This window comes from Balearica regulorum, chromosome 1 (genome assembly GCF_011004875.1).
Source record: "Balearica regulorum gibbericeps isolate bBalReg1 chromosome 1, bBalReg1.pri, whole genome shotgun sequence".
NCBI classification, from domain to species: Eukaryota; Metazoa; Chordata; class Aves; order Gruiformes; family Gruidae; genus Balearica; species Balearica regulorum.
In genome coordinates this window covers 118,152,641-118,178,291 of record NC_046184.1, presented here as the reverse complement: position 1 = coordinate 118,178,291, position 25,651 = coordinate 118,152,641, and the positions used below count along the sequence as shown (strand labels likewise).

The 25,651-nt window shown below is 40.2% G+C and overlaps 1 protein-coding gene across 2 annotated transcripts; it reads left to right on the top strand.

The window, feature by feature from the left end:
* The first annotated feature begins 13 nt into the window (after positions 1–13).
* VPS26C (VPS26 endosomal protein sorting factor C) lies at positions 14–25,397 on the top strand. Of its 2 annotated transcripts, XM_075771879.1 has the most exons (8): positions 14–171; positions 9,635–9,778; positions 11,053–11,202; positions 14,670–14,750; positions 17,277–17,351; positions 22,318–22,468; positions 22,726–22,878; positions 24,505–25,397. In XM_075771879.1, exons 1-8 carry the CDS (start codon positions 115–117, stop codon positions 24,585–24,587), a joined length of 894 nt encoding a protein of 297 aa, XP_075627994.1. In that variant the 5' UTR covers positions 14–114; the 3' UTR covers positions 24,588–25,397. The 2 variants fall into 2 exon arrangements, with proteins under 2 accessions (XP_075627994.1, XP_075628004.1); XM_075771889.1 differs by lacking the exon at positions 11,053–11,202.
* Positions 25,398–25,651: the final 254 nt, after the last annotated feature.

The window sequence follows — 25,651 nt, the reverse complement described above, 5'->3', positions numbered from 1 at the left end:
GGACAGACCCTCCCCACCGCCGGCGGCGGAAGCGGGTGGCTGGGGAAGGACTCCCTCCCGGCGGGCCGCGTCATGTGACAGCGCGGCGCCACGTGACAGCGCGCGGCAGCCGCCATGGGCACCGCGCTGGACATCAAGATCAAGCGGGCCAACAAGGTCTACCGCTGCGGGGTGAGTGCGGCCGCGCGCCCCCGCCCAACGGCCCCAACCGACGCCCGGCCCCAGCCCCGCGGAGACCCCGCCACCGTTGGGCTGCGAGTCCCCGACTCGGCTTGAGGCCGTCACCGCGGAGCCGGTCTGCCCGCCCGGTGCCGTGTCCTGGCTCCTGGCTTTTCGCTGGGGCTTGCCGGCAGCCCGGGAACGTCCCGGCTGCTCTGAGGCAGGGGGGCGCTTCCTTGGAAGGCGGAATAAGTCGCCGCCTTCTATCTCTTCCTTTGTAGTGGCGGCTCTCTGCTGCGCGCCGGTGTTTGCCGTGGTGATGGGGCTGTGGCCGGGCTTGCAGGCTGTTGCTGCCATCGTGCTGGGGGAAGCTTTACCTGTGCCCCTGCCCAGAGCTTTTCTCCTCCATCACTTCTGCCCTCCCCGTGGCTCCCCCTTAGGTCCCTACCGAGGACGCCGCGGGTTCCCGCTGGCCTCCTGTAGCAAAGCGGTGCTCAGCTCCGGCACGTCTTTGGGATTAAGGCCTGCTTGTTGTCCTTCTCTTTCCTCTAGCTAGCGTGGCGATACCGCGGGAGTACCGCTAACCCGGCTCTGGGGAGGGCCGCAGGTCTCCAGAGGGAAAGGAAGGAGCGAGGCCCCCTGACAATCTGGAGTTCACCTATCGGGTAGCGTCGCTTCAGTTGCTTATACTTGTGTATTACAACAGGACTGATGCTTTGATGCAGTATGCAGGCACGGCCAATTGCTGTTACAGAGTCTTGTGCCTTTTCTATGCTCTTCGAGAAACCTGAAAGTGTCTTCAAGTTGTTATTTGTACCTGATAGGAAATCTCCTCTTAGATAAAGTGCTTAGGCAAGAACAGATTTTTTTTTTTTCCCCACTGGGCAGGAGTCTGATTTATTAACTTTTTTCACTGATGTAGTTGGTAGTGATAAAGTGATTGTGCATACTTCAAGTTTTGCAGCTACTTGAGAAAATGCTGCGCCTTTTTTATTGTTGAAGACGTCAAGCGCAGTTAGAAAAAAAATAATTACCTGGCTCATGGTTTTTTGAGATTTATTTTTATCACTGTTTTTCTCAAAATATTGTATTGTTTAAGCAGAAGGTTTCAGGTTTTTTTGGGTTTTTTTGCTATCCAGCCACACACTTGTATTATAAAAATCCCTTTCACACACAGCTTTCCTGTATGCTAGTAGTTTGGCTGTTACAGTGTATAAAGCACACTTCTAATTTATTGGATGTTTTTAATGCTGGAAAACTGCTTCAAGTGGATTTGAATGGACAGGTATGCAGCATCTGTTCTACAATTGTCAAATCATCTAGACAATGACTTTCATAAAGCGGAATTATCAGTTTGAACAACACATCCTTTTAGGTATGGTGTCATAATGATAAAGACTACTTTCTGTGTCTCGCTTTCACATTGTTGTGCTCATGTACATTATTAGAAGGATCTTATTTATTTATTTCCATATCACAATGCTGTGACCATTTTCAGTTTCTTCTCTTGGCTTGCTTTATATCACTTTAAACTAGATTTTTATTTTTTTTAATATAGGAAAGAGATTTCTTCTGTCTTTAGAGCTGAAGTTAAATAAGATATTTATGGCTAGTAAATATGTCAGTATTGTTTGATTGCTTCCACTTTAACTCTGTGTGAAATGGTTTATAATTTTATTCATTAACTAGGCCTCAAATTTGGAGGTCTGAGTGATGTGAAAACACAATGATGAAAGAGCTGTACACTAGAAATACAACATGATTTTTTAATAGAAATTTCATACGGACAGAAAGGAATTACATATCTCTAGGCATGGAACGTATGCAGGTTTGTTGGAAGTTTTTCTTAGAAATGTACTGATTGTTGTATATGTCAGTGACAGTAGCTATGCTAATAATACCTTTGGTATGTGGCAACTTGCATCCCAAAACATGCTTGCATCAATGCTACTTGAAAATGAAGGGATTCCTGTAGTAAAGACAGTAGTTCATCCCAATCTATATGGCTAGCTATTCATTTGAAGGCAATAGCGATACTGTGGCTATACTTGATCTTTTGTTTTCTGAACTTATTTAAAGCTACATTTGGATATGGAAGAAGGTGATATCTAAATTGTGCACTGGTATAATAGTCTTTTTGTTATGCCTATTATATTATAATAGCACAAAAAATTGCTAAAACATTACTGAGCTTTCTAAGTCATAATTTATCCGAGACCATGATTAATCCAACATAGCTCCATAATGCCACTTGCCTCCCTAGCCATTCAATTTCTGCCACCTTTCTTGTGCTGTGACAGTATTGGTTATGCAGTAAGCCAGATCAGGGGAATGGATAGTATTTGATTGGCGCAACAATCAAAGCCAGTAAATAATAATTTAAAAAATCATTCTGTTTTATCATGGACATACTTTTTTGTTTTTCTTATGAATGTCTTCTCAAGTAGAGTAAAACAGAGAATATTTAACAATCAGTATCAGAATGGTCTTGTGCTGGATGGCCTATAGCAGAGAGATTAGACATAGTGGAGCAGCTCCGGCAGAGCAGGAAATCAGACAAACAAAATAAAGTGGGGTGGATGAAGAACAGTCTAAAGGATCTCAGCCTGTGATTTTAAGTGATGATAGACCAAACTGGTAATGGCAATGGCTGCTGATTCTTCCATTCAGGATCTGGTTTTGTTATCTCTTGAGAGTGCATAGTCCAGGTGAAATATTCAGGGATTTTTAGCAATCAGCATCTGTTCGTCTGTTGGGTGTACGTCAACCAGCATCTTTACAATCATTGAGCGTATTTGCTATACATCTTTATTCCCACCAAGAGGGAAGGAGTGAGGGGAAACAGATATAGGAGAGAGCCATATTTAACAAGTCACTGTTCTGAGACTCTCTTAGTGGTAAATTCCATGCTGAATAAGGCCCTGGAGGTGCACAAGTTTATATTAAAAACTTTTAGGGAAGAACTCTGAAAGTTAACAAACTTATCTTTAATTTTATTACAGAACTGAATTTGAGTCTTGTTAGGGGAAAATACTGTTGAAAGTACTTATGAGAAGGCTGGTGAGTGGAGAAGATAAGGATGTGTTTAAAGCAAACAGATTACCAGGAAAATTAAGGCTGAATAACAACTTTTTTGCTTTTTGTAAGGTCAGTGATGCATATGTTTCATTGTAGGCTTTCCTCATCAGGCCAAGTTCTTTAAAATTTCTCTTTGGTGCTGAAATATCATATAACAGAACCTTCAAATACTGTTCCCCATTGTCTTGGGTTGGGTCAGACTACTTCTCATCCTGGTACGGTGACCTTAGTTATACTAAACCCAGCTGAATTCAGTCATTTTTCACTGTTGCAAAGTGATCTTCTAGGCCAAGTGGAAGTCCTAAAACTTTCTTTAGTTCTAGGTAGTTAAGTGTGCAACTATTTTGTTCTTTTTAGCTGTTCTTTGCTTCTACATTCACTGTTCTTTTTTAATTAGGAGAAATTAGCCAGAAAATTTGTAACATAGTCATGCTTCATGCAAGCCTGAGATTGTGTTCCTGCTTTTAAAAAGGAAGTTGGTTAAAATAACGTGCTGTGATAAACAGTGAGCATGTTCTGTATTCATTAGTTGTAATCATCAGAAACTGGAGGAACTAAGCAAACAAAGACCGTTATTTTGTCCAGAGTACAATCTGAGAAAAGCTGGCTTAAACAGATTACTTTAAATTGTGAGTAAAAACCAAGTTTACCATTTCTTGGACCAAAAGAGTAATAGCATTGTTTAAAAAAAAAAAAAAAGAAAAAAAAAGATAAAAAAAAGATGGAGGATTTAAGAATAAAAAGACAATAAAATGGATTCTAATAGCATGTCCTGTAATAGCAAAATAAGGATTATTGCAGCAAAGCTGTGTTTAAGTTCCTAGGAACAGAAGATCTGTGTTCAGGAGACTTTATTTTTTAATTGGAGAATTCTTGAGCTGTTGAGGCTCATTTAATAAACTCTGGAATGCCAGAAGAATGAGGGACAGGCACAACTAATGATGCATTTTATTTAGAACACTTAAACAGGATGACTGGAGTAACTGTGGTAGTTAGTCTGCGATTGATAATTAAAAGAATTCTAAGCTGAAAGGTCTGCAAAATGCGTTGTACAAGGAAAGGTGCCATAGCTAACGTCAGCCAAGACTTTTAATGACGAGTGAGTCCAAAATATATTCAAATCGGCATTTGCCCATAAGGAAGACTTTTACTTTTTCTAAAAAAGCAAGCTAATTAGTAAATATGAGCATTGAGGTTTTAAAGCATCTAATGACTAGTTAGTTGGGTCTAGCAGACTGTTTCTATTGCGTGTGGTCAGTTTTTTTTTTCTAAATAATCAGAATTATGTGTAGTTAAGATTTGCATAGAGGAATAGATGTGGAAGAAAATGATCAGAAATGTTTACTAAATGTGACTTACGTGAGCTTAATGTGAATTTTTAAATTTCCAAATGTTTGTCCTTTGTCCTAAAAGTGAATGCCTGTGATGTGGAAAGTGGAATCTTAAAAGGAACCTAAGGCATCTTGTTGGTAACCAACTGACCGTGGACTTCCATTCTACCAAAATCATGAAAAGTTTAATCCATAGATGTGTAGTGGAACTACATTGAACTAGAGAAATGTTAGGCATTTCTGTATGGTATTAGGTATGATGTCCTCTGCTGTTACCAACACCTCAAAAAATGCGATGACAGATTTCAAGTGGTCTTGAAAACCTGCTGTGTTGGGTTTCGTGGCAAGGTTTTGGTAGCAGGGGAGCTGCAGGGGTGGCTTCTGTGAGAAGCTGCTAGAAGCTTCCCCTGTGTCTGATAGAGCCAATGCCAGCCGGCTCCAAGACAGACCCGCCGCTGGCCAAGGCTGAGCCCATCAGCGATGGTGGTGGCACCTCTGGGATAACAGAGTTAAGAAGGGAAAAATAAACACCAGGAGCTATTACAGCTGGAGAGAGGAGTGAGAATATATGAGAGGAACAACTCTGCAGACAGCAAGGTCAGTGAAGAAGGAGGGGGAGGAGGTACTCCAGGCACCGGAGCAGAGATTCCCCTGCAGCCCATGGAGAAGACCCTGGTGAGGCAGGCTGTCACCCTGCAGCCAGTGGGAAGCCCACACTGGAGCAGGCTCCTGGCAGGACCTGCGGACCCGTGGAGAGAGGAGCCCACGCCAGAGCAGGTTTGCTGACAGGACTTGTGACCCCGTGGGGGACCCACGCTGGAGCAGTTTGCTCCTGAAGGTCTGCACCCCATGGGAGAGACCACGCTGGAGCAGTTCATGAAGGACTGTAGCCTGTGGGAGAGACTCACGTTGGAGAAGGTCGTGAAGGACTGTCTCCTGTGAGAGGGACTCCATGCTGGAGCAGGGGAACAAAGAGAGGAGTCCTCCCCCTGAGGATGAAGAGGCGGCAGAAACAATGTGTGATGAACTGACCGTAACCCCCATTCCCCGTCCCCCTGTGCTGCTGAAGGGGGGTGGAGGTTGAAGCCAGGAGTGAAGTTGAGCCTGGGAAGATGGGAGGGGTGGGGGGAGGTGTTTTAAGATTTGGTTTTATTTCGCATTCCTCTACTCTGTTTTGCTTAGTAATAAATTAGATGAATTTCCTCTCTCAGTTCAGTCTGTTTTGCTCATGATGATAACAGTGAGTGATCTCTCCCTGTCCTTATCTTGACCCATAAGCTTTTTGTTATAGATTTTCTCCCCTGTCTAGTGAATGAGGGGAGTGATAGAGCAGCTCTGGTGCGCACCTGGCCCCCAGCCAGGTTCAACCTACCACACCTGCCTTGTGGTTTGTTATTTTTTCAAAGCTACCTTGCATTTGAAAAAAAAAAAAACCACCTGATTTTTCTTACTAGGGATGCTGTCAAGTGATTATATATAATCTTAAAATACATAATATCTAGCTAAAATTATTTTTCTAGCTTCTTACTGTAGCAAACAGACCTGATAGTGTAAACAGTCAGGTTGGAACTAGTATATATTGTAACACTAAAAGGAATTTTCCCAACAATTTATGGGACACTGTAGTGCGTACTTTGATCCTTCTTGTCTTTACATAAAGTTTATAGATACTGAATAGCTGTCTAGTTCAGTCAGAAGTCTAGATGTTAGGGCACTCGAGATTCTGTGATGCGTGTTATGCACCATTTCTTGTTATTGATTGAAGATCGTTCTAAATTGTCCTCAGCCAGACTTGAGTAACTCTGCTCCACAACTAGAGAAATGAGGGATTGTGCTGCTGGATTGGATGAAGCAGGTGTTCGTCTTAGTTGTGACCTTGAAAGTGACCGAAACTTTGAAAGTGTCAGTCTTCCTGGCAGTTTCATGTGCATATCTGAATGGTAAGGAACTGACAGCAGAAAGCTAAAAAGCTTGTTTGGGATCATTAGCCTGGGACAGTCTTCTCACAAGAATGTTTTGTTTGCAGTTTAGCATATGTACCTCGCTTTTCAGTCTGCTTCACTGGCCTTCCTGTGGATGGATACTCTAGATGAATAAGTCTGTGTCAGACTGTATTAGCTTAGTCCTGTCTTGCAAAGTTTCGTCATAACATGGTGAAGCCATGAGGAGTTCCTGGTAAGGGAGAAGGTAAAAAGTCATAGGATCATAGGATATCCTGAGTTGGAAGGGACCCATGAGAATCATTGAGTCCAACTCCTGGCTCCACACAGGACCGGCCGAATCAGAGCATATGACTGAGAGTGTTATCCAGACGCTTCTTGAACTCAGTCAAGCTCGGTGCTGTGACCGCTTCCCTGGGGAGCCTGTTCCAGTGCCCAACCACCCTCTCGGTGAAGAACCTTCTCCTGATATCCAACCTAAACCTCCCCCGTCACAGCTTCATTCTGTTATCTCAGGTTCTACCACTGGTCACCAGAGGGAGGAGATCAGCACCTGCCCCCTCACTCCCCCTCGTGAGGAAGCTGTAGGCCTGATGAGGTCTCCCCTCAGTCTCCTCTTCTCAGGGACTTCAGCCTCTCCTCATACATCTTCCCCTCTAGACCCTTCACCATCTTTGCTGCCCTCCTTTGGACACTCTCCAGTAGTTTTATGTCCTTTTTGTACTGTGGTGCCCAAAACTGCACACGGTACTCAAGGTGAGGCCGCACCAGCGCAGCATAGAGTGGGACAATCACTTCCCTAGACCAGCTAGCAATGCCGTGCTTGAGGCACCCCAGGATACGGTTGGCCTTCCTGGCAGCCTGGGCACACTGTTGACTCATGTTCAACTTGCTGTCGACCAAGACCCCCAAGTCCCTTTCAGCATGGCTGGTCTGCAGCGTCTCATTGCCCAGTCTGTATGTATAGCCAGGATTGCCCCTTCCCAGGTGCAGAATCCAGCACTTGCCCTTGTTAAACCTCATGCGGTTGGTGATTGCCCAGTTCTCCAATCTGTCCAGAGTAGTGAGTAAGAGCAACTGATTCTAAGTTACTACATTGTAGTACGTGGGGATTAATTCCAGTGGTGGCTTTCTCTACACCTTTAGTTTTGTGGTGTTAAAGGTAAAGAACCCCTTTTGGTATGGACTGAAAACAGTGCTAGTTTAGTATTAAGCAATGCCACGTAACTTTTACAAATGGTACATGTTTGCAAATGTTTTGCAAAAATAAAGTTTTCTCATAAATTGTGTGCTACCTATAAGTATTTGAACGTCTTGGAAAGCATATGTTCTTTGATTTGTACTTTTTAGAAGGACAAATATACCGACAGCTTTGAATTTAGAGGGGGGCCTGGTTTTACACAAAAAAGGACAAAGTAGCTCTTCTCCAGAGAAGACATAGCCAATTTCCCCTCCCCCATTAAACAGAAATATAACCTGATTGCATATAAATAGTTTAAGTAGATATTACAGCATCTTTTTCATGATACTTCCCTCTCCCCCGCACTAGTAACCTTTAAAAGTTTTTGTTAGAAAGTGGTTTTGAGGTGTTTTTTCATGTCTTAAGAGAAATTAAATGTTAGAAGAAAAATTCATATTTAACTTCAAGTCATTCTTCTCCTTTCTGCCCCAAATACATACACCCTTATCGTGTGAGAGTATGTAGGCAATAGCCCTGGAATAGGTTGTTGCTGTGTGGTAGGAGACTGTTCTCATTTATTAAAGCAGTTCATATGTTCAGGATTGTCCTTGCTTCTTATAGTTCAGCTGTACTCATTTTTCAAAGCAATAACCTAATTGCTTGTACTAATTAAAGCCTGTTAGCAAAGCAGTACAGTATTTAGGTCAGCTTTTCTTCACTGTCCTTTTGTGCTTGTGCCTCCTGTTCCTGGCATTTCCCAATTGCTGCAGGTCTTCTTTTCAGACTTGCAGCGTGTCAGCCTTTGTTGTGATGCTTGATCTTCTACTGCTGTCCTGTTCTGCTTTAAACCACCTGACCCATTTTCTATATTGTCATCCTGTACCACTAGTAAAGACAAAAGGCTGGCAAAATTCAAATAGCGTCTGTCAGAGATGTACATAACTAGACTGGTGTTAAATGGTGGAGTGTCGAGTGGGCAGTCTGAATTGTCCTTTGGTTGGAGTGATCTGTAGTTTGGTGTCTAGTTTGCAAGCTTGGTGAAGGTGCAGAGAGCATTAGTGTTGAGAAAAAGAGAAGGTTAGCTCCAAGAAACTTTCTTCAGGCTCTCAATTTACTTGCAGCTGTTTCCAGATGTGTATGAATGTTTGACGGGGAACTCTGGACTGGAGTGGATTCTCTGTCATAGGAGAGGGGAAGGATAAACTATGGGGTATGTAAAATCAACTGTGTGTTGCTGTCCTGCAGTTAATCTTTTTTTCAGTATTAGAACTGCTAAGTTGATGCTTCCAAGATGCAGTGTTTGTGTGCAAATAAAATTTTGTAGACAAAACATTCTTTAAGTGATAAGAGACACATCTCTTGAGTTACACATCTTGTGCCTTAGATTCAGATGCACTTTTAAACTATTTCCCATGTAGCATGGAATTTGCTTGTGTAGCAGAACAACTATTTATTTATTCATTTTAAATCTATTCCACTCCACTCTTGAGGTGAGTCTTATCCTCAGCTTGGCCATCCCTTTTACAGTTACGCCTTCTCTTCCATCTCCTATGACTGACCGTGCCACTCTTCATATAAAAATTCCTCCTGGAATTTCATTCTAACATGTGAAATGAAACTTGTCTATTACCATCTGACCTGATAGTTGTTTATGAGGATATTTTTCATCTTCCTGGAGAGGAAGATCTTGAAACTTTGGAAAGAATTGAAGCTCAGATTAGTACTTCTGCAAGGAGGAGGAGAATGTTTTTGTAAAGAAAACAAACTAAAAGTACAGAGTGCTCTTCCTCACATTGCTTTCGTTATCAGTATTTGTCTTTTCTGACAAGGTTAGGCTGTTCTCTGGGAACAGTTTTCTTGAGTTTGAAAATCAGTTAGCACGCTGTGTAACAGCTATAGAAGAAATTTATAAACAAATGTTTTCATGTTGTCTTTTCTCCTATTAGGAAATTCTTTCTGGAGTCGTGGTCATAACAAGTAAGGATACAGTCCAGCACCAAGGTATCTCATTAACAATGGAAGGATCAGTAAATCTGCAGCTTAGTGCCAAAAGTGTGGGCGTGTTTGAAGCTTTCTATAACTCTGTCAAGGTAAGACCTGTGCAGGTTAATATTTTTAGCACAAAACTTTTGTGTCTTTTCTCAAATTAAAGCTTTCCTTAATGGCTTTCAGGTAGTTACAGCACTTCATGGTATATAAATGATAGAAAGCAGAGAAATGCTCAGCATTACCTAGTGATATATGATGACATTTTTGGGGAGGAACTTGCACTTATTGAAGAGTGTTCTTTAGGGTTGAAATGCAGTAACATGAATAGAATAGTTACTGGATGATGCATTGAAGGACCATGACTTAAAGAAAAATAATAAATTTTGTGGTTTTTTTTTTTTTTTTAAAGTGACTGGGTTTAATTGGACTTTTGTGCCAGATCAGCCACTATCACAGTAGTTTCTGCAGAGGCCATTGAGGTTGTGTGTTACTGGGCACCATAAAGGACCCGCACAGATTCTTCTGTGGAGTACAAGGCTGTGCACAGACTGTTTGACTGCAGAGCTCCTGGAAGGCCTCTCTACTGCTGTCCGGGTTTGGAAGTGTGGGGTTTGGGAGCTAACAGGTCAAGATACCTCAGGCTCCACACAAACATGGCTGTACTGACTGAAGCAAGGCTGGCTTTGTCTAGAGGCAGAATAGCTACATTTGCAAAACTGTTTGCTTAAGTTAGGATAGCCTCGGTGCAGGACCTTTTAAAGCCTTCATTTGTATCATAGTTAATTTTTTTACAGTATGAATAATCTGCCCATGAATGATTGAAAAACAGAAAAAACAGTAGAAGCAATAGATTTTCTTATTTCTGTCTAGTAGAGGTAAAACTCCAGAGAGAAAAGGTGTAATCCTCATGCAGGCTTCCCCAGTTGAATCATAGTTAACCATTGTTCCAGTGAACAACTAGCCCTAAATATAGATCTTTAGAGTGGGAAAGGGCCAGGAAGAAGGTAGGAGGGAATGGTGAACTGCTCAACTGGCACGCATAGTTGTTGATTCCTGCTGCTACTATTAAGGGTCATAATTTAGAAAATGGAACTCCACTTTCCAAAGCACTTGAAACTCTGCTGTTTAGCTCTTGAAATATGTTTGGTCATTAGTATGATACAACCATAAAATAGATCACAAATTGTTTTATTGAGAAGAGCATTCTTAATGTTTCTTTTCATTAGAAGACTGGAGAGCTGTGTGTCATGAAGAAATACCTGAGTTTCTGGAAATTCAGGAAGTCTATTAGAATGTTATGGATGTTGTTGGTTCTTGAAGTGATGGGTCTGTCACTCAGCTTCAGCCTAAACCTCTTAAATATTTATGTTTGCAGCCTATTCAAATTATTAACAGCACTATTGAAATGGTAAAACCAGGGAAACTTCCCAGTGGCAAGACAGAAATTCCATTTGAATTTCCATTGCATATGAAGGGGAACAAAGTTCTGTATGAGACGTATCATGGTGTCTTTGTTAATATTCAGGTAAGGCAGTCATATATGTAAAGAAAATCTAAACTTTTGTTATCTGCAGAATGTATTCTAAAGCATCTCTTATTCCATGGAAGCAGAGGATAAAGTTTTGTGATAAAGTTTTCTTTTCTTAGTGCAATATGTTTTTTTTTCTCAATTTGAAGAATGAGCAGAAAGTTAGACATCCTTTGAAGTAAGTAGCTTTTAAGCTTCCCTTTATTAATATAGCGTTCTTCTGGTGTGTACTGTATTTTTCTAGATAGAACTTAAGAGTAAAAATCATTATACATGTTAACCTTTTAAGTACTAGTTTGTAGGTAGTTTCTAGTTGCCTTTTTTGGTTTCTAGGAGTCAACACTTTCCACAGGTGGTAAACACTTCTTAAATGTAGCAAAGGAACCATCTTGAGATCTCAGAATCCCATTCATATAATGTTGCTTTTAAAAAAGTTGTTGCAATGTCTGTTCCTTTTTCTTTTCCAGTAAGTTTTTTTTCATTGGAAATTGTTGATGGTAATGAGACTGATCGATGTAACAAGAGATGTACAAGAGAGAATTAAAAGCATACTGGAAGAAGGGGCTTTGGGCTGAGAAAGGATAGAATGTATTTGTCATGCTTGTTAAATCTTGTACATTTCTAGTACAGGGTGGTGTTTTCATCTAGTTCTGACTTTATTGTGAAAGAAGTGCATTTACCTTTTTGTAGATAACCTATATAGTAGTACATACCCAGATACAGGTGTGTGTACTGTTAACCTAGTACCAGTGAGATTTTTGTTAGCATAGTAGACAAGCAATTACTGCTAATAATACTTAAAAATGAAGTGTACTGACTTACCAGATCCATTTTAAGACACAGGGATAAATCCTACAGAAACAAAGCTACCTAGTGTTCAGAGTCTGTTTTCCCTCTGTCATTTACGAGAAATGTCCTCTAAGTAGAGGAAATATTTCCATCACTTATAGTTTCAGGCCTTCCATATGGAGTAAATATTCAAGGAATTATGGCATAAACAGAACAGTAACGAGATGCCATGCTTTATATACCTTGCCAGAACTACCGTAACAAAAATCTGATCCCTTCTTATGCTGTAGACAACTACATCAATTTCCTTCGTGAAAAAAGACTGCACCAGTGTCCTTTTGTTCAAAGAAATGTGGCTGTGTAATTTCATAATGAAGACTCCAACCAAAGCATTGAGAGCTTGTAGCATCTTCAAAACCATGAATTGTTTGCTTTCCTGTGGAGATGAGTAGTAACGTTTTCTGCCCAAATCTGTGTGTACTACATGCTTGTAACAGTCTTGTGGAAACACAATTTTGAAATTTGACCTTTTTTAATTAAAAATTGTCTTACCGTAAGTGGGTTCATTTGGGTTTTATTGAGGGAAAGTCTTTCTTCAGCTATCTCTTGAATGTAAATATTGTGTTAGAAGATACTTTTTCTTACTATTTTGGTTTTTTCTTTTTTTTTTTTTTCTTCAAGGAAAAAGTTGAAGAAGCCACTAAATGCAAAAGTTTTCAAACCAGTGCTGCTGAAGAATCACTGGGTTGTAAACCTTCCCCCACACAAACTTGTAGCTCACAGATGAGACTATTGGATTTGATGACAAAGTAGAAACTGTTAGCTATTTAGCTGAACTGGAAGTCTTATATTACAGTCTGAGATTTTTAAAAAACTAACAAACTAGAAGTAACTAAAAAAACCCCCCTTGGTTTTTGTCTATGTTCAGATGGTTTTTTAGCCTTTTTTTCAGTCTTGGCTTTCTCCCTAATGTAACATCTGTTGTTTGTGGTACATATGTCAAAATGGTGCGAAACTGGTTGAGTTGCTTTCCATAATCCAGATAACTTGCCTATGATCAATATCGGTTGTTTTAAGGTAGACTTTAATGGTGAATATTTGTTTTATCATTCCCTCTCTCATCTATGTAGCTTCTCTTTACAAGTTGGGGATAAAATGTAATTAAAAGATTAATCATTAGATTTCAGCCAACCTTTGACAGTCCTGAAGAGGAAAATGCAGTTTCTCCCAAGCTTATTTAAGGTACACTGATACCTGATAAAACAGATATATAGATATAAATTGGGGAACATTAAGTCTGTTTTCTAGAAAAAGCAGGCTTGAACTGCTTAAAAATGCTTTCCTAATTTTAAATAAATCAAAGGAAAGAGTTCATTTGCTTCTAACATATTTAGATTTGTTCTCTGTTCAAACTGAGAAATGGAAAAATAGACTACAAACAGTATACCACCTGTTTATTTTTTTTCATTTGAGTAATGAAAGGTGCTGTTTAAGAAACACTTCCTAAACCTCTGTCCAACTCCTGTGCAGTTTAAAAGCAAGCCTCTATTTCTTGATCTAGGTATTAGTATGTTAGCTGGGGGTTCAGTATCAAGATTCAAGTCTCTGTTCTCATGCAAAGACCTTCTAATTAGACAGTGATGGGGAGGCTGTGAGACAAATTGCAAGGCATGTGTGGCAATTGCAATGTCCTGCTGCCTCATTGCACTGCATTCCCTGGTCTGAGCGAAGTGTAGTGCAGTAGTAGAAGGCTTGTTCAACAGTCATCAACTTCAGTGGAAACCATAGTCTGTGATGGGCAAAGATATGCAGCCCAGTCTTGTTCTTGCCCACATATTCAGGTTATGTGCAGACACACCATGAACTAGAAGTTATGAAGCTTAGTCCCTTAGTCTGAGTGTACTTGGTTTTGCCAATTCCTCATCTGTAAAGAAGGAACTGAAAACAAAACTAACAAAAGCCCCAAAATGCCACCCCAGCAAATTCCCTATCTTGTGAGGACATTGAAAGGCTATGTTACAGGTGCTGAAGTGTATGATTACTGTGAGAACCAAGTTGCGCTATTTTCAGTTGCTGGTTCGTGGCTCCCTTTTTAGGGGAGAAAGGGAAGGAAATAGGCAGCAAGTTTTTGAAGAAGGTTCAGCTATATAGTTAAAGACAGTTCCCCATTAAATATGCTTATAACTGTTCCGCTGCTAAATTTATTGTAAGACTGAATTTAAAATTAGAGGGGCTGCAAATATACCTTATTGATAATCGCTTATCCAAAGCATGGTGAAAAGCAGTACTGTAATCACTTTTAACTGAATGTAATTTGGGTGCTGAAGCCATACAAGAGTACTGCTCTCTGTCAGTGAATTAGTCCCTCGATCTCACAGGTTGTAACGTAACACAGAAGATATGGAAAGCATTTGCAAATGACTCTGGGACTGTAAACACAAAGAAAAATTAGCTTTCATTTGGGAGCATCCAAAAACATTGTAGATCTCTTGCCTCTTTCCCCTCTCCCCATCACTGGTATATATGTTACCTACTAATCTCTTGGAAATGATGCCTTAAATATTAATATCAGTAACATTCTGCACGTATGCAATAAGAAGATGAAAAGTTAAGAGAGACAGAGGAAATCTTAACTGAGGCTCTTTTCTTTTTCTCTGCCATCCTGTTCTTGCCAGTATACCCTACGGTGTGATATGCGACGTTCTCTGCTGGCAAAAGACCTAACTAAGACTTGTGAATTCATTGTCCATTCACTGGTAAGTGTGGTTTGTATTGACTATACAAAGTGAGATTTTTTTTTTTTTTCCAGTGAATTTTGGCAGGTAAGGTTAGAAAACCAAGTAAACCCATGTAATTTGTAGTAGCAATACATGAGATATGTATGAGTAACGGAAGCTAGCCTCAAAAAAAACCATCCAGAAGAGCTAGGGTGTCAGTTGCTTCTGATTAGAATAACGTGTCTCTCTCTTCATTTAAAGAAAATGGTACAAAGAGGATTTGGATTATAAGATGTTTTTATACTGCACTGTGAGTTTATTTTCTTATTCATCATTTGAGTTCTGAAACAATAGTGTGGTTAGATAAATATTATGATGTTGTTCTAAGCACTGATTCAGATTATCTGAGCATTTCTTGGCCAAAAGTTCCAGGCACCCACAATGCCTGTCCTAGAAACGTGAGTTCATTGGTAAAGAGAAAATATCTGATTTCTGTTCTTGAGTCAGGGCTCTAAATCATAATTCGTCATCTCAAAGTATCAAAGTTGGGACTGTATCAAGTTGGAAATAAGAAGCTTGTCGGCTTAATTGCTTTGGCTATTAAGTAAGCCCATGGTTGGCAATATGGTAAGATAACTAGGTTAACAAATATCCACATCCTGTGGTTAGTAACATGGAGAAAGCCTTCCTCCTGTGGAGGTAGCATTGTGGGATGATACGTGACTGTCTCACAAGAAACGCTTTGCTGCTTGTTATTTGAAGTTCCTGTGTCAGATTGGTTTTTAGTTTATACCGAGTTGTACGCATGTCCAGAGCATCTGATTTCAGTACAGACTGTGCAGGCCTAATTAAGTATCTCTCTTTCCACCCACAACTTGCCAGAACATACTGTTTGTATCATTCCTTTGAACTCTAACAGGACAGTAAAGTATTAGATTCTTTTGTCTGTCTTATGAATAATGGTGGAAATATGTTATTTTAGTTCTATAGTACCTTTTTTAAAGATTTAGCTAGATGCTATAAAGAAGTTTCCTGTTGGTAAGATTTCATTATTTTCTAAAATGTATTATGCTACATTTTATTGGTCCATTATTACATTTTAAGTAAGCCACACTTGTCAAAATAGTGAACAAATTACATATTATGCAGTTTCCTGGTTTTATTTCTTGTTCCCACTACAGCACTTCTTAGATCATAAGTGAGTAAATCATGAGTCTCTCAGTCAGGGTGAATTAATGAGGTTTTACTGAACATATAATTCTCACTGTCAGTGCTCAATGTACCATTTCCCTTAACCGTATTCTTTGCCAGAATTTGTCATTTATGGGAAAATACAGTCAATCTTTTGCTAATATCTTCCATCTTGCAGCTGGGCAGCAGAAGCTATTTTGAATTCTTAAGCAGTGAGGCTAGATCCTAAGAGTTCAAGTTAAGCCCGTTGGTGGTGGTGTGCTCTGCCAACTCCCAGTTACATACAGTGGGTCTCTCGTAATTGATGCTGCGCTGGCCACTTACTCTAAATATGTTGGGAAAAGACAGTGTGCATCACTGAGATAAGGAGAGAGAGAGAAAGAGGGCGGTGAATGGTAAGTGAAGCTTACCTTCCTGATGCACGGTACCGTACCGGCTGCCTTCTCAGCAGAGCTCAGGGCCCATTCAGCCACTTACAGAAAGACTTAACTTCCTGGTTGTGTGATAAATGGTGTAAATAGATACTGAAGAACTGTAATAATGTGCCCCCAAAATTGCTTCACCAGTGTGGAAAGCTAACCTGGACCAAGTTTTGTTTATTTTACAGTTAAAGATGATGGAATGCTAAGCCCATTAAATCAATGCTGTTAGATTCCATCAGCTGAGGATCTCCTAGTATTATGAGGTTGGCTTAGGAGACCTGAGCTGTTATTGAAAGGGCAGCAGAAAGAGTTCAAAGTGCTCAGAGATAACAAGAGGGAGGGAGGGTGAGTTCATAAAACATATTTGAAGCAATGGAACAAGTTCATTTATTATCTCCCCCTGTCTCCCCTCCATAAATTTACTAATTATTAATAATGAAAGAAAACATTGCAAGTGAAATATCTAATTATTTGGAAATACAGAAATGTGAAATTTAATTTTTTTTTTTATAGCATACTATATGCTTCAGATAGGTAGTGTATTTTTTCTTTTCTAGGTGGTTTAGTCAACCATGTTTTGGTTTTATTTTCCTTTTTTTTCCTTTTTTTCTTTTTTTTCACTGTAGGTAGATCTTACGTCAAAAACTTACAAACTGAGAACTTGTGGTTTATTGCAATGACAAACACAAAGTAGCCAAAAACTGACACAGTTCTGTTTCTGTAATTCAGATTTGTGATGCATTGTGACTTGTTATTAAATAACATTATGATATTGTCTAAATACAAAGACAGGCAGTCTCAGGGGGTTTATTACATAGATGCATGCTTTCAGTATGAAGACAATCCTGAAAACTAATACATCCAACAGTTGCTTGACTTTGTTGCCATGTTTAATATTCTCTGTGTGTTTTGTAAATAATAGTTGACAGTTTAACTCTTTCATTACTTGTAGTCACAGAAAGGGAAACTGATGCCTAGCCCAGTAGACTTCACAATTACTCCTGAAACTTTACAAAATGTTAAAGAGGTAAGGGTTTTCTTATTATTTTATTTTACACAAAATGCTTTTGTGATTCTGAGTGAGAACAGGAGAGGAATGATTAAATGTGCCCTGCAGATAATCAACTTGTTTGTTTGTTTTCCCCTTTCTCCCTTTTCTTTCTTTTGTAAGCAATCAAGTAATTCTGCCTGATCTCTTGTGATGGTGGTGACTAATGTAAGGTGGAACTTTGTTCAGTAATGGTTAAACATTTTTATCATTTTTCTGAGTGAAAGATGGCAGTGAAGCAAGGGAGAACATTCTATACCACAGGTAGCTGAGATCCTTTAAAAATGTATATTTTGATCCTTGGCTATGCCTTTTTTTACAGCTCCATGTGGCTTTGGGAAGCCTGTGTGAACAGTAGTAGATGTCTTGGTCATTTAGCTTTCTGAACACTGGTTGCTTGTCTGTCCACTGAGACCTGTGTTCTTTTTTCCAGATTTTCTTGTTGTGCTCTCTTTGTTAATAAGGCTGCTTTCTGCTTTAGGGCTCCCTTCTGCATCCCTAATTTGTCTTCCATTGCTCTTAGTCCCAGACTTCTGAATTTAGACCTACTCTTCCACTTGTTTCTCAAAACAGACCTCTTAATCAGCTGTTTGGTTATTTCATACTGTTGTTGACCTTATTCTACATATTCAAAGAATCATTGTGGTTGGAAGGAACCTCTGAAGATTGATTAGTCCAGCTCCTGTGCTCAGAGCAGAATAATCTAGAGCAGGTTGCTCAGTGCCATGTGTAGTCAAGTTTCCAGTTGCTCAAAGGATGGAGACTTGCAACTGCTTGACAATGTTGCAGTGTTTGACCACCCTCACAGGATTAAAAAAAATAAATTTAAAAGTAATTTCCTTTATTTTGATTTTTTTTTTTTCCCCATAGCTTCTTGTCCTTTCACTAGATACCACTGACTCCATCATCTTTACTCCTTCTCATCAGGTATTTATACATCCTGATAAGATCTGCCTGAGCCATCTGTTCTGCAGGGTGAACAATCCCAGCTCTCAGGCTCTTGTATGTCACATGCTCTTAGCCATCTTTACAGCCAAATCCAGCAAAGGCTGGACTTGCTCCAGTAAGTCTGTGTTTCTTGTACCAGGACGTCCTGAATTGGACACACTATCCCCACTTTGTCTCACCAGTGCTGAAGAGATGGGGAGAATCACCTCCCTCCACCTGTTGGCAAGACTTTCTAATGCAGCTCAGGGTGCTGTAGGCCCGTTTGTCCAGCCTGTTGAGGTCCCTGTTGCAGTGCAACTATCTGGTTCACCAGCCACTCCTTCCAATTTTGTAGTGTCTGCAGACTTGCTGAGGATGCATTCTGTCCTATCATCCAAGCCATTGTTGGAGATGTGAAGTAATATTGTCTTTAATATTGACCCCCATCACTGGTGTATGCCACTAGTGACTGGCCTTCAGCTGGACTTTGTGCTACTAATCACAAACCTTTGAGTACAGCAGTTCAGGCTGTTCTCAGTCCACCTCCATGTCTCATCTGTACATCTAGTCTGTACTCCATCAGTTTGTCAGTAAGGTTGTTAGGAGAAACAGTATCAAAACCAGCATTGAAGCCAACATAAACAGTATCAATGGTGCTCTGCTTGTCCTGCACGCTAATCATTTCATCATAGAAGGCTATCAGGTTGTTTAAGCATGATTTTGTTTTCATAAATCCATGCTGACTGCTTCCAGTCACTTTTTTGTCCTTTATATGTTTGGAAATGGCTTCCAGGGTTATTTGCTCCATCGCTTTCCAAGCATTGAAGCAAGGCTGATGAGCCTGTAGTTTCTCGGATTTTCGTAATTGAAGATGAGAGACATTTAATATCTTTCATTCCTCAGGAACCTTCTGTGTTCATGACAGCTGTTCAAAGATAATGAAGATTGGCCTCATGGTGACATGGGTCAGCTTCCTCAGCACTTGTGGGTGTGTCCCATCAGGTGCCATGGACTTGTGTACATGGGGTCTGTTTAAATGTTCTCTAACCTGCTCCTCTTCTACCAAAGAGAACTCTTCCTTGCTCCAGACTTTCCCTGTGGTTGCAGGGGCCTGGGATTCCTGAAGGCAAATCTTAGCAGTAAAGAGCGAGGCAGAGAAGACATTAAGTACTTCTGTCCCTTTCATGTCTTTTGTCACCAGGTCCCTTGCCGTATTCAGTGTAAGGCCAACATTTGCCCTCATCTTCCTTTTGCAGCTGGTAGACTTGTAGATGCCCCTTTTTGTTGCCCTTCATGTCTCTTGATTCAACTGCATGTGAGCTTTGGCTTTCCCAAAACCATCCCTGCACCCTCAGATAGTGTTTTTATGTTCCTCCTGGGTCACCTGACCCTACTTCCATTTTTTGTATACTTCCTTTTTATGATTTTATCAGTAGCATCTTGTTCATCCATGCAGGTCTCCTCCTACCTTAGCTTGACTTTGTGTATGTTGGAATAGACCATTCTTGAGCATAGAGGTGGTGATTGTAGAAAACCAACCAGCTGTCATGGCTGAACTCTAAATCCAGCTGAGTTAGAGGATGAGCAGCTTGTGGCCAGCAGCCTCTCATGTCTCTGGAGACTGCTGCACACTGAAAGCATATGTTTTTCCAAATATAAGGGTATAATAACTATTCTTGGTGGTAAAATTACTTTTGAGACTACTGCTAAATACTAAGCTCTCAACAGTCTGCTCTTCCTATGAACCAGGTTTCCATACAGTATCTTCTGTTTCTTCTTTCTTTTCTCTATCTTGATATTCTACTCATTGTCTTAGCAAAGACTCAGTAGTGTACATCATGAGAAAGTCCTATTCTTTAAAAGCTCTTTCTTAAGTTTAATAGCAGACCCTGTGCCTTTATCTATTTCAGGTACATAACCACAAAAGTAGGTTCTAAAATGTGTGGCATCTCTGATCCAGCAGATCTTGGTATTTAATTGTGGAGCTGCCTAAAGAATGGTATTGAATGTGTATGGTAGTATGGTAGCCTCTCTCTTTTTTTTTTTTTTTTTTTTCCCCCTCCCTCCCTCCATGTCTCAGAAAAATGTATGGGTCTGAAGTGACTACCTGGTGGACAGGTAGAAAAAGTCACTGTTTCAGTATATTTAAAATAATAACATTTCAATTCTCTGCTTGTCTGGAGATTGTAACTGAACTATAATTTCTAGTAGACTTCTAGAAAACTGACAAGGAGGTTTGCAGTAGCCAAGCAAAGCACAAAGCAGTTACATGGAAAACCAGGATAGATTTGCTGATATGTTCTTAATTCTCATTTTTAGAGGATTATGAAATAGTGTGTAACTGATAGGGTCTATGAGAGAAGACCTAGCTAGGATTAAAATATGAAGAGTACTGACAAGAGTAGTAAGGCTTTGGGAGAAATATAGCTTAAAAGTACCCAAACAAGTCTTGTAGACTAGGATTGAGGAAAATGGCCTCAAGTTCTTGTTCCACAAGTTCCTTTTATCTCCATCTCTTAGGTTCCTGAGCACTGTACTTCGGGGGATAGCTATATGATGTCCCTGTGAAGCAGGGAAGTAAGTCTGTGTTTACTAACAGTGGTGATGAGAAGAACCTGCTGGGGATCATACAATAAAAAGGCATTTTACTAATACTTTATTAGGACTCAATATTTCATAGGGTGGTTTTGTCAGAGATATAACTTCTGTTATTTTAAGTTAGGAGAAGATACCCAAGTGAGGTCACACTTACTAAACATATGAAAATTCCTCTCTCTTTATTTCCTGCAAAGATTTATTCTGAGTGGAACAGCTCAGTTCTGCGGAGGTGTTGGTTATCTGAGTGAAACAGTCTAAACAGTAGCTGGGGAGAACTTCTTTGACGTTGCTACTGGCAGCCAGGGCTAAGAAGCAAAACAAACAGATTGGGAGAAAAAAGTGTTTGAGACAAGAGAGTTGGTTTGGAAGAAGGGAAAATCAGGCAAGGAAATCTGACACCACAAGCTAGTGTGAACAGGTAGGGGCTAACATCAAAGGTGTCAATAACAACAAATTAAGGAGGGAGAGAACAATAAGGCTTGCAAATTAAGGGGAAGGGTAGAGCAGGATGCTCAAAGGGTTTGAAATAGTTGGATGGTGACGATAGGAGCTGAAGACATAGGTAGAAAACTTTACTGTTTCAGTTGCCTCCTGTCAGAACTTGAATTGTAGCCAGAGCTTCTGGCATATGAGTTTCTCTGCTGGCCTAAAAAAAGGGGAGGGCCGGGGGAGCAAACCCCCACTCTAGTCTTTTATGGAGACTGATTATAGACTGTTATCTTCAAAATAATAGTAAGCTATTCTTACTGCTCCTTCCTTTACAGCAAGCATGTTTCCTATTTTATAAGAAAATTTTAAAAGTTCAGTGTGATTCTGTATTCAAATTAAGCTCTTTATTAATTGTCCTTAATTGGTGTCTTGGTACATAAGCAGTATGCTACATCTTGCGTTAAATGAAGATTTTTAAATGCCTGTCTTCCTTCCCAATAATAGTGGCCATGAGAGAGAAATTTAAAAAGGTGGGAAAATCACTGAAATGATAGACTATAGCGTAATCCATAACAAAATGGGTCCAGAATGCACTTCTCTAGAGCACTGCCAGCTGACTTAAGTTGACCGTCCTGTTAGTTCCTGCCAGCGTACATCCTTCACCATGCGATTCCTGACTTCTAGATTAATTGTAACAACCAAGTTTTGTCCGTGCCTCCCAGGAAAAATGCTCCTGTGGATGGAATGGGTAGGGGGATGCATGTCAAGGCAGGGGGTAGTAAGAGAGATCTTAATGCATCTGCATAAGGATGCATATTTAAAGAGTTAGATTATTTAAGTTATGTGCGGCATTTCTGAACTTTTGAGTTCTTAACTTCGTGATTTTTTGGGATTTCCTATGTATTTTGATAACTGTCTGTAAGGTATTTTTTTCTTCATCTGCTCTCAGAGTTGTCTTTTTTTTTTTTTTCCCCCTCCTCAATCTTTTTAGAGAGCCTCACTTCCAAAATTCCTCATCAGAGGTCATCTCAGTTCTACAAACTGTATCATTACACAGCCATTAACAGGGGAGCTGGTAGTGGAGAATGCAGAGGCTGCAGTCAAAAGTATTGAGCTGCAGTTAGTGCGTGTGGAAACCTGTGGTAAGTTTATAAATTGAATGTGAATGGAATAGACTGCAGTAATTACCATGTGCACTCTTTCAGCTTCAATATGAAAAATTATCAAAAGCCATCTAATTAAAAAGACTTGCAAAAGATTGTTTTGCACTTCAGGTGGAACAGTCCAAACACGAATTTAAATAATTAACACATCCCTTTCCCCCCAACCCCGGTGTGTCTTTGTTTTACATTTTGGCCGCTCCTCTCTCCTCTCTCTCTGAATTTCCCGCTTTCACCAGGGTGTGCTGAAGGTTACGCCAGAGACGCCACAGAGATACAGAATATCCAGATTGCCGATGGGGATGTCTGCAGGGGCCTCCCGATTCCTATATACATGGTGTTTCCCAGGTTGTTCACCTGCCCTACCCTGGAAACAACAAACTTCAAAGTTGGTAAGTCCGTAGGACTTTATGCTGTGTTGGCATCTTTCATCTTACATAAGTTTCTAGTTTCACTTTAGCTTCTGGCAGGTAACGGGATAAATCACTGGCAGCACTGCAAGAAGAACCAAGGACATTAATCTGTTTCCATGTAGAGGTTTCTTGAAACAGGATTGTGGTCTGCTGTATTTCATATAAATTGAGAAAATACAGCCCAAATACTTCTAGCTAAAAACAGTTGTGCAACTGTTAAGCTACTTCTGACTAATAGAATTATACGGTAAAGGGACAGGAGAAGCAGTGTAATGGCAGGGAATTTTTTTTTTCTGCCAAAAAAATTAGATGTGATTAAGATAAAATGCCAAGATGACCCTTTCTTTTCATCACCAGTGAGAATCCCCCTTTCCATTTCCTCTCCTTTTTTTTTCCCCATTCTCCTGCTGCACAGTCTCAGAAGTAGAAAAGGTAAGGTTAGGCTGTATGTGACTTCGCTTTTCTTGATCTACACCAGCTGCTTCTTCCTGCTTACCGTTGCCAAAATCCAACATTTTCCTTAAAAAAACACCTGAAATTTAGGATTTTCCTCACTTGTTCAAATACTTACTACAAAAATTCTCTTTGCTAGCTTGTTTTTCTTCGCTTCATCCTGCTGGAATCTGTTGGTTCTCTTTTTTTATTTTATTGTATCAGATTGAAGCTACAAGGCCTAGCCTTTAGGATCCTTCCCAACTGAAGCCCCTCCTTTTCTGCTGTACCACCTTGGACAAATGTGCACAACTAGTTGTTCAGCGCAGCCTGCTTGCTTATCTGTTCCCCAAGAGCATATTTACACCCAATGTGTACAGTGAGGGTTTTTTCCCCAGAATAATACTATTCTCTACTTTTTGCCATTTTGAGCTATTGAATAGTAATTTACAGTGACAAATGGCTACTCTTAGTGTAGTATCTACTTTTATTTATAAGAACAGTCTTACTATAGTTACGAAAATTCTAAAAAAGGACAATTATTTTCAGTGTATTCTGATCTCTGGTTCCCTTTACCTGACTTTGTATTCTGTCTCCATTTAGGCTTGATTATGGGTCTGATACTGATTTTGGTTTTGAACAACACAATACAATATCTAAAAAGTAGATTTCCTTTTGAAAACTTTTTCTCATAGTTTGTGGGTTTATTGTCTTTTGGGCTTGAAGGCTATATGTAATGCCATGTTACATGCTGGCAGCAGGCGAGGAGGCTGTTCCCTAACTCTTACTTCTGTGCTTCTGAACGGTGCATATTGGTGCGAGGTGTCTTTCCCCAAACATTTTAATCGTAGATGTCTGAACTCTGCTTGTTCAGAAGACTGCATGCCATGGTCTTTCCGTGATATGAAAGCTAATCTTTGGGATTCCTCTGGATACAAACAAGCCAAGGTTCTCTAGGAATGGCCCAAGGTCTGGGATGGCTGTGGTGAGGTTCCGCCTAGAGTACCGTGTTCATCCCTGCCATGGGAAAATCCAGGGTATTGAAGCAGCTTGGAAGAGCCCTGTGAAGTGCTATGTGTGAGCACGGGAACTGCTGCCTGCCTTTCATCCTGCTGCTGCGATTCAGATTCATACCCAACTCCTTGTTTATTTATGTTTTCCCCCTTCTTCCAGAGTTCGAAGTTAACATTGTTGTCCTTCTGCATGATGATCATCTCATCACAGAGAACTTCCCGCTGAAGCTCTGCAGGATGTAAATAGCCAGAGGAGAATCACTTAAGGATTTACAGAAAAAGGACAAAATTCATTAGAGGCAAAGTGAAATTTTATCCGTGTCTCATTTTAACTGAAAACACATCACTTCCTTCTCCCTGCTGGTAGTTCTTGTGCTTTCAGTTGTCTCTAAATCTTGCTAAGACTTTTAGCCTGCCTTACTGTAGCCTACATGGATGTATTGATCCAGACAGCCTTGTCAGGTGTCTTTTGGACTTCAACAACCATGTTTTCCTCAATTTTTCTCGGATAAATCCTGAAGGAATAATTCTGTATTTCTACAAGTTGCAGAAATATGTAATGCGTTTCTCTCCTCTTTTCATTTTGTAATACTTGTTCCGAAGTCCTTTAAAGACCTCTTAAACCTAGTAGGTCCTGTTATATGTGGTGTATATATACTGGGGGGGGGAGGGTAGGGGACTTGTAATATAATACTGTATGGTGTCTTTGAAGGTAAAATAAATGGTGCTACAACAATGCAGGGTGGTGATGCAGGATGAATATTGCAAGATGAATGTGATGTGAAATGAATAATGATGTGTAATAACACTCAGTGTTATTTTGGTCAAATTGGGAATGAGTCTGTATTGGAGGAATTGATGTCGTTCTTTTGTGTCTGGTTTTTCCCTGGGCTCTTCCCTGGGTTAGAAAAACAATGCCCTTGCTTCATCTTTGCAATTTATGTAAAGTAGTGCTGAAAAGGATCAGTCAAGTTTTTAGTTTGAGAATATACTTACTCTTTGCATTATGCCATCTGCCCTTTTATAAGACTTCCACAGCTCAGTTTTGACATGGTGCCAGACAGCACCACTGAATTGTTGCAGATCAGCCTGGGCTGCTGGTGGGAAAACTGCATTAAAGACTTGTACCCTGGGGCACCTTTTGCCTTCAGCCTCTGACTTGTCATTGTATGAATAACCATGCCAAGGGAGCTACTGTCCCTTTTTAATTAGGTGGGTTAATATTGTCACTTGTTCAACTTATTCCTTTCCTGGCATTTACACTTTAAGGTAAATAAAGTGTTTGTAACTATACATCTTAAGGGAAC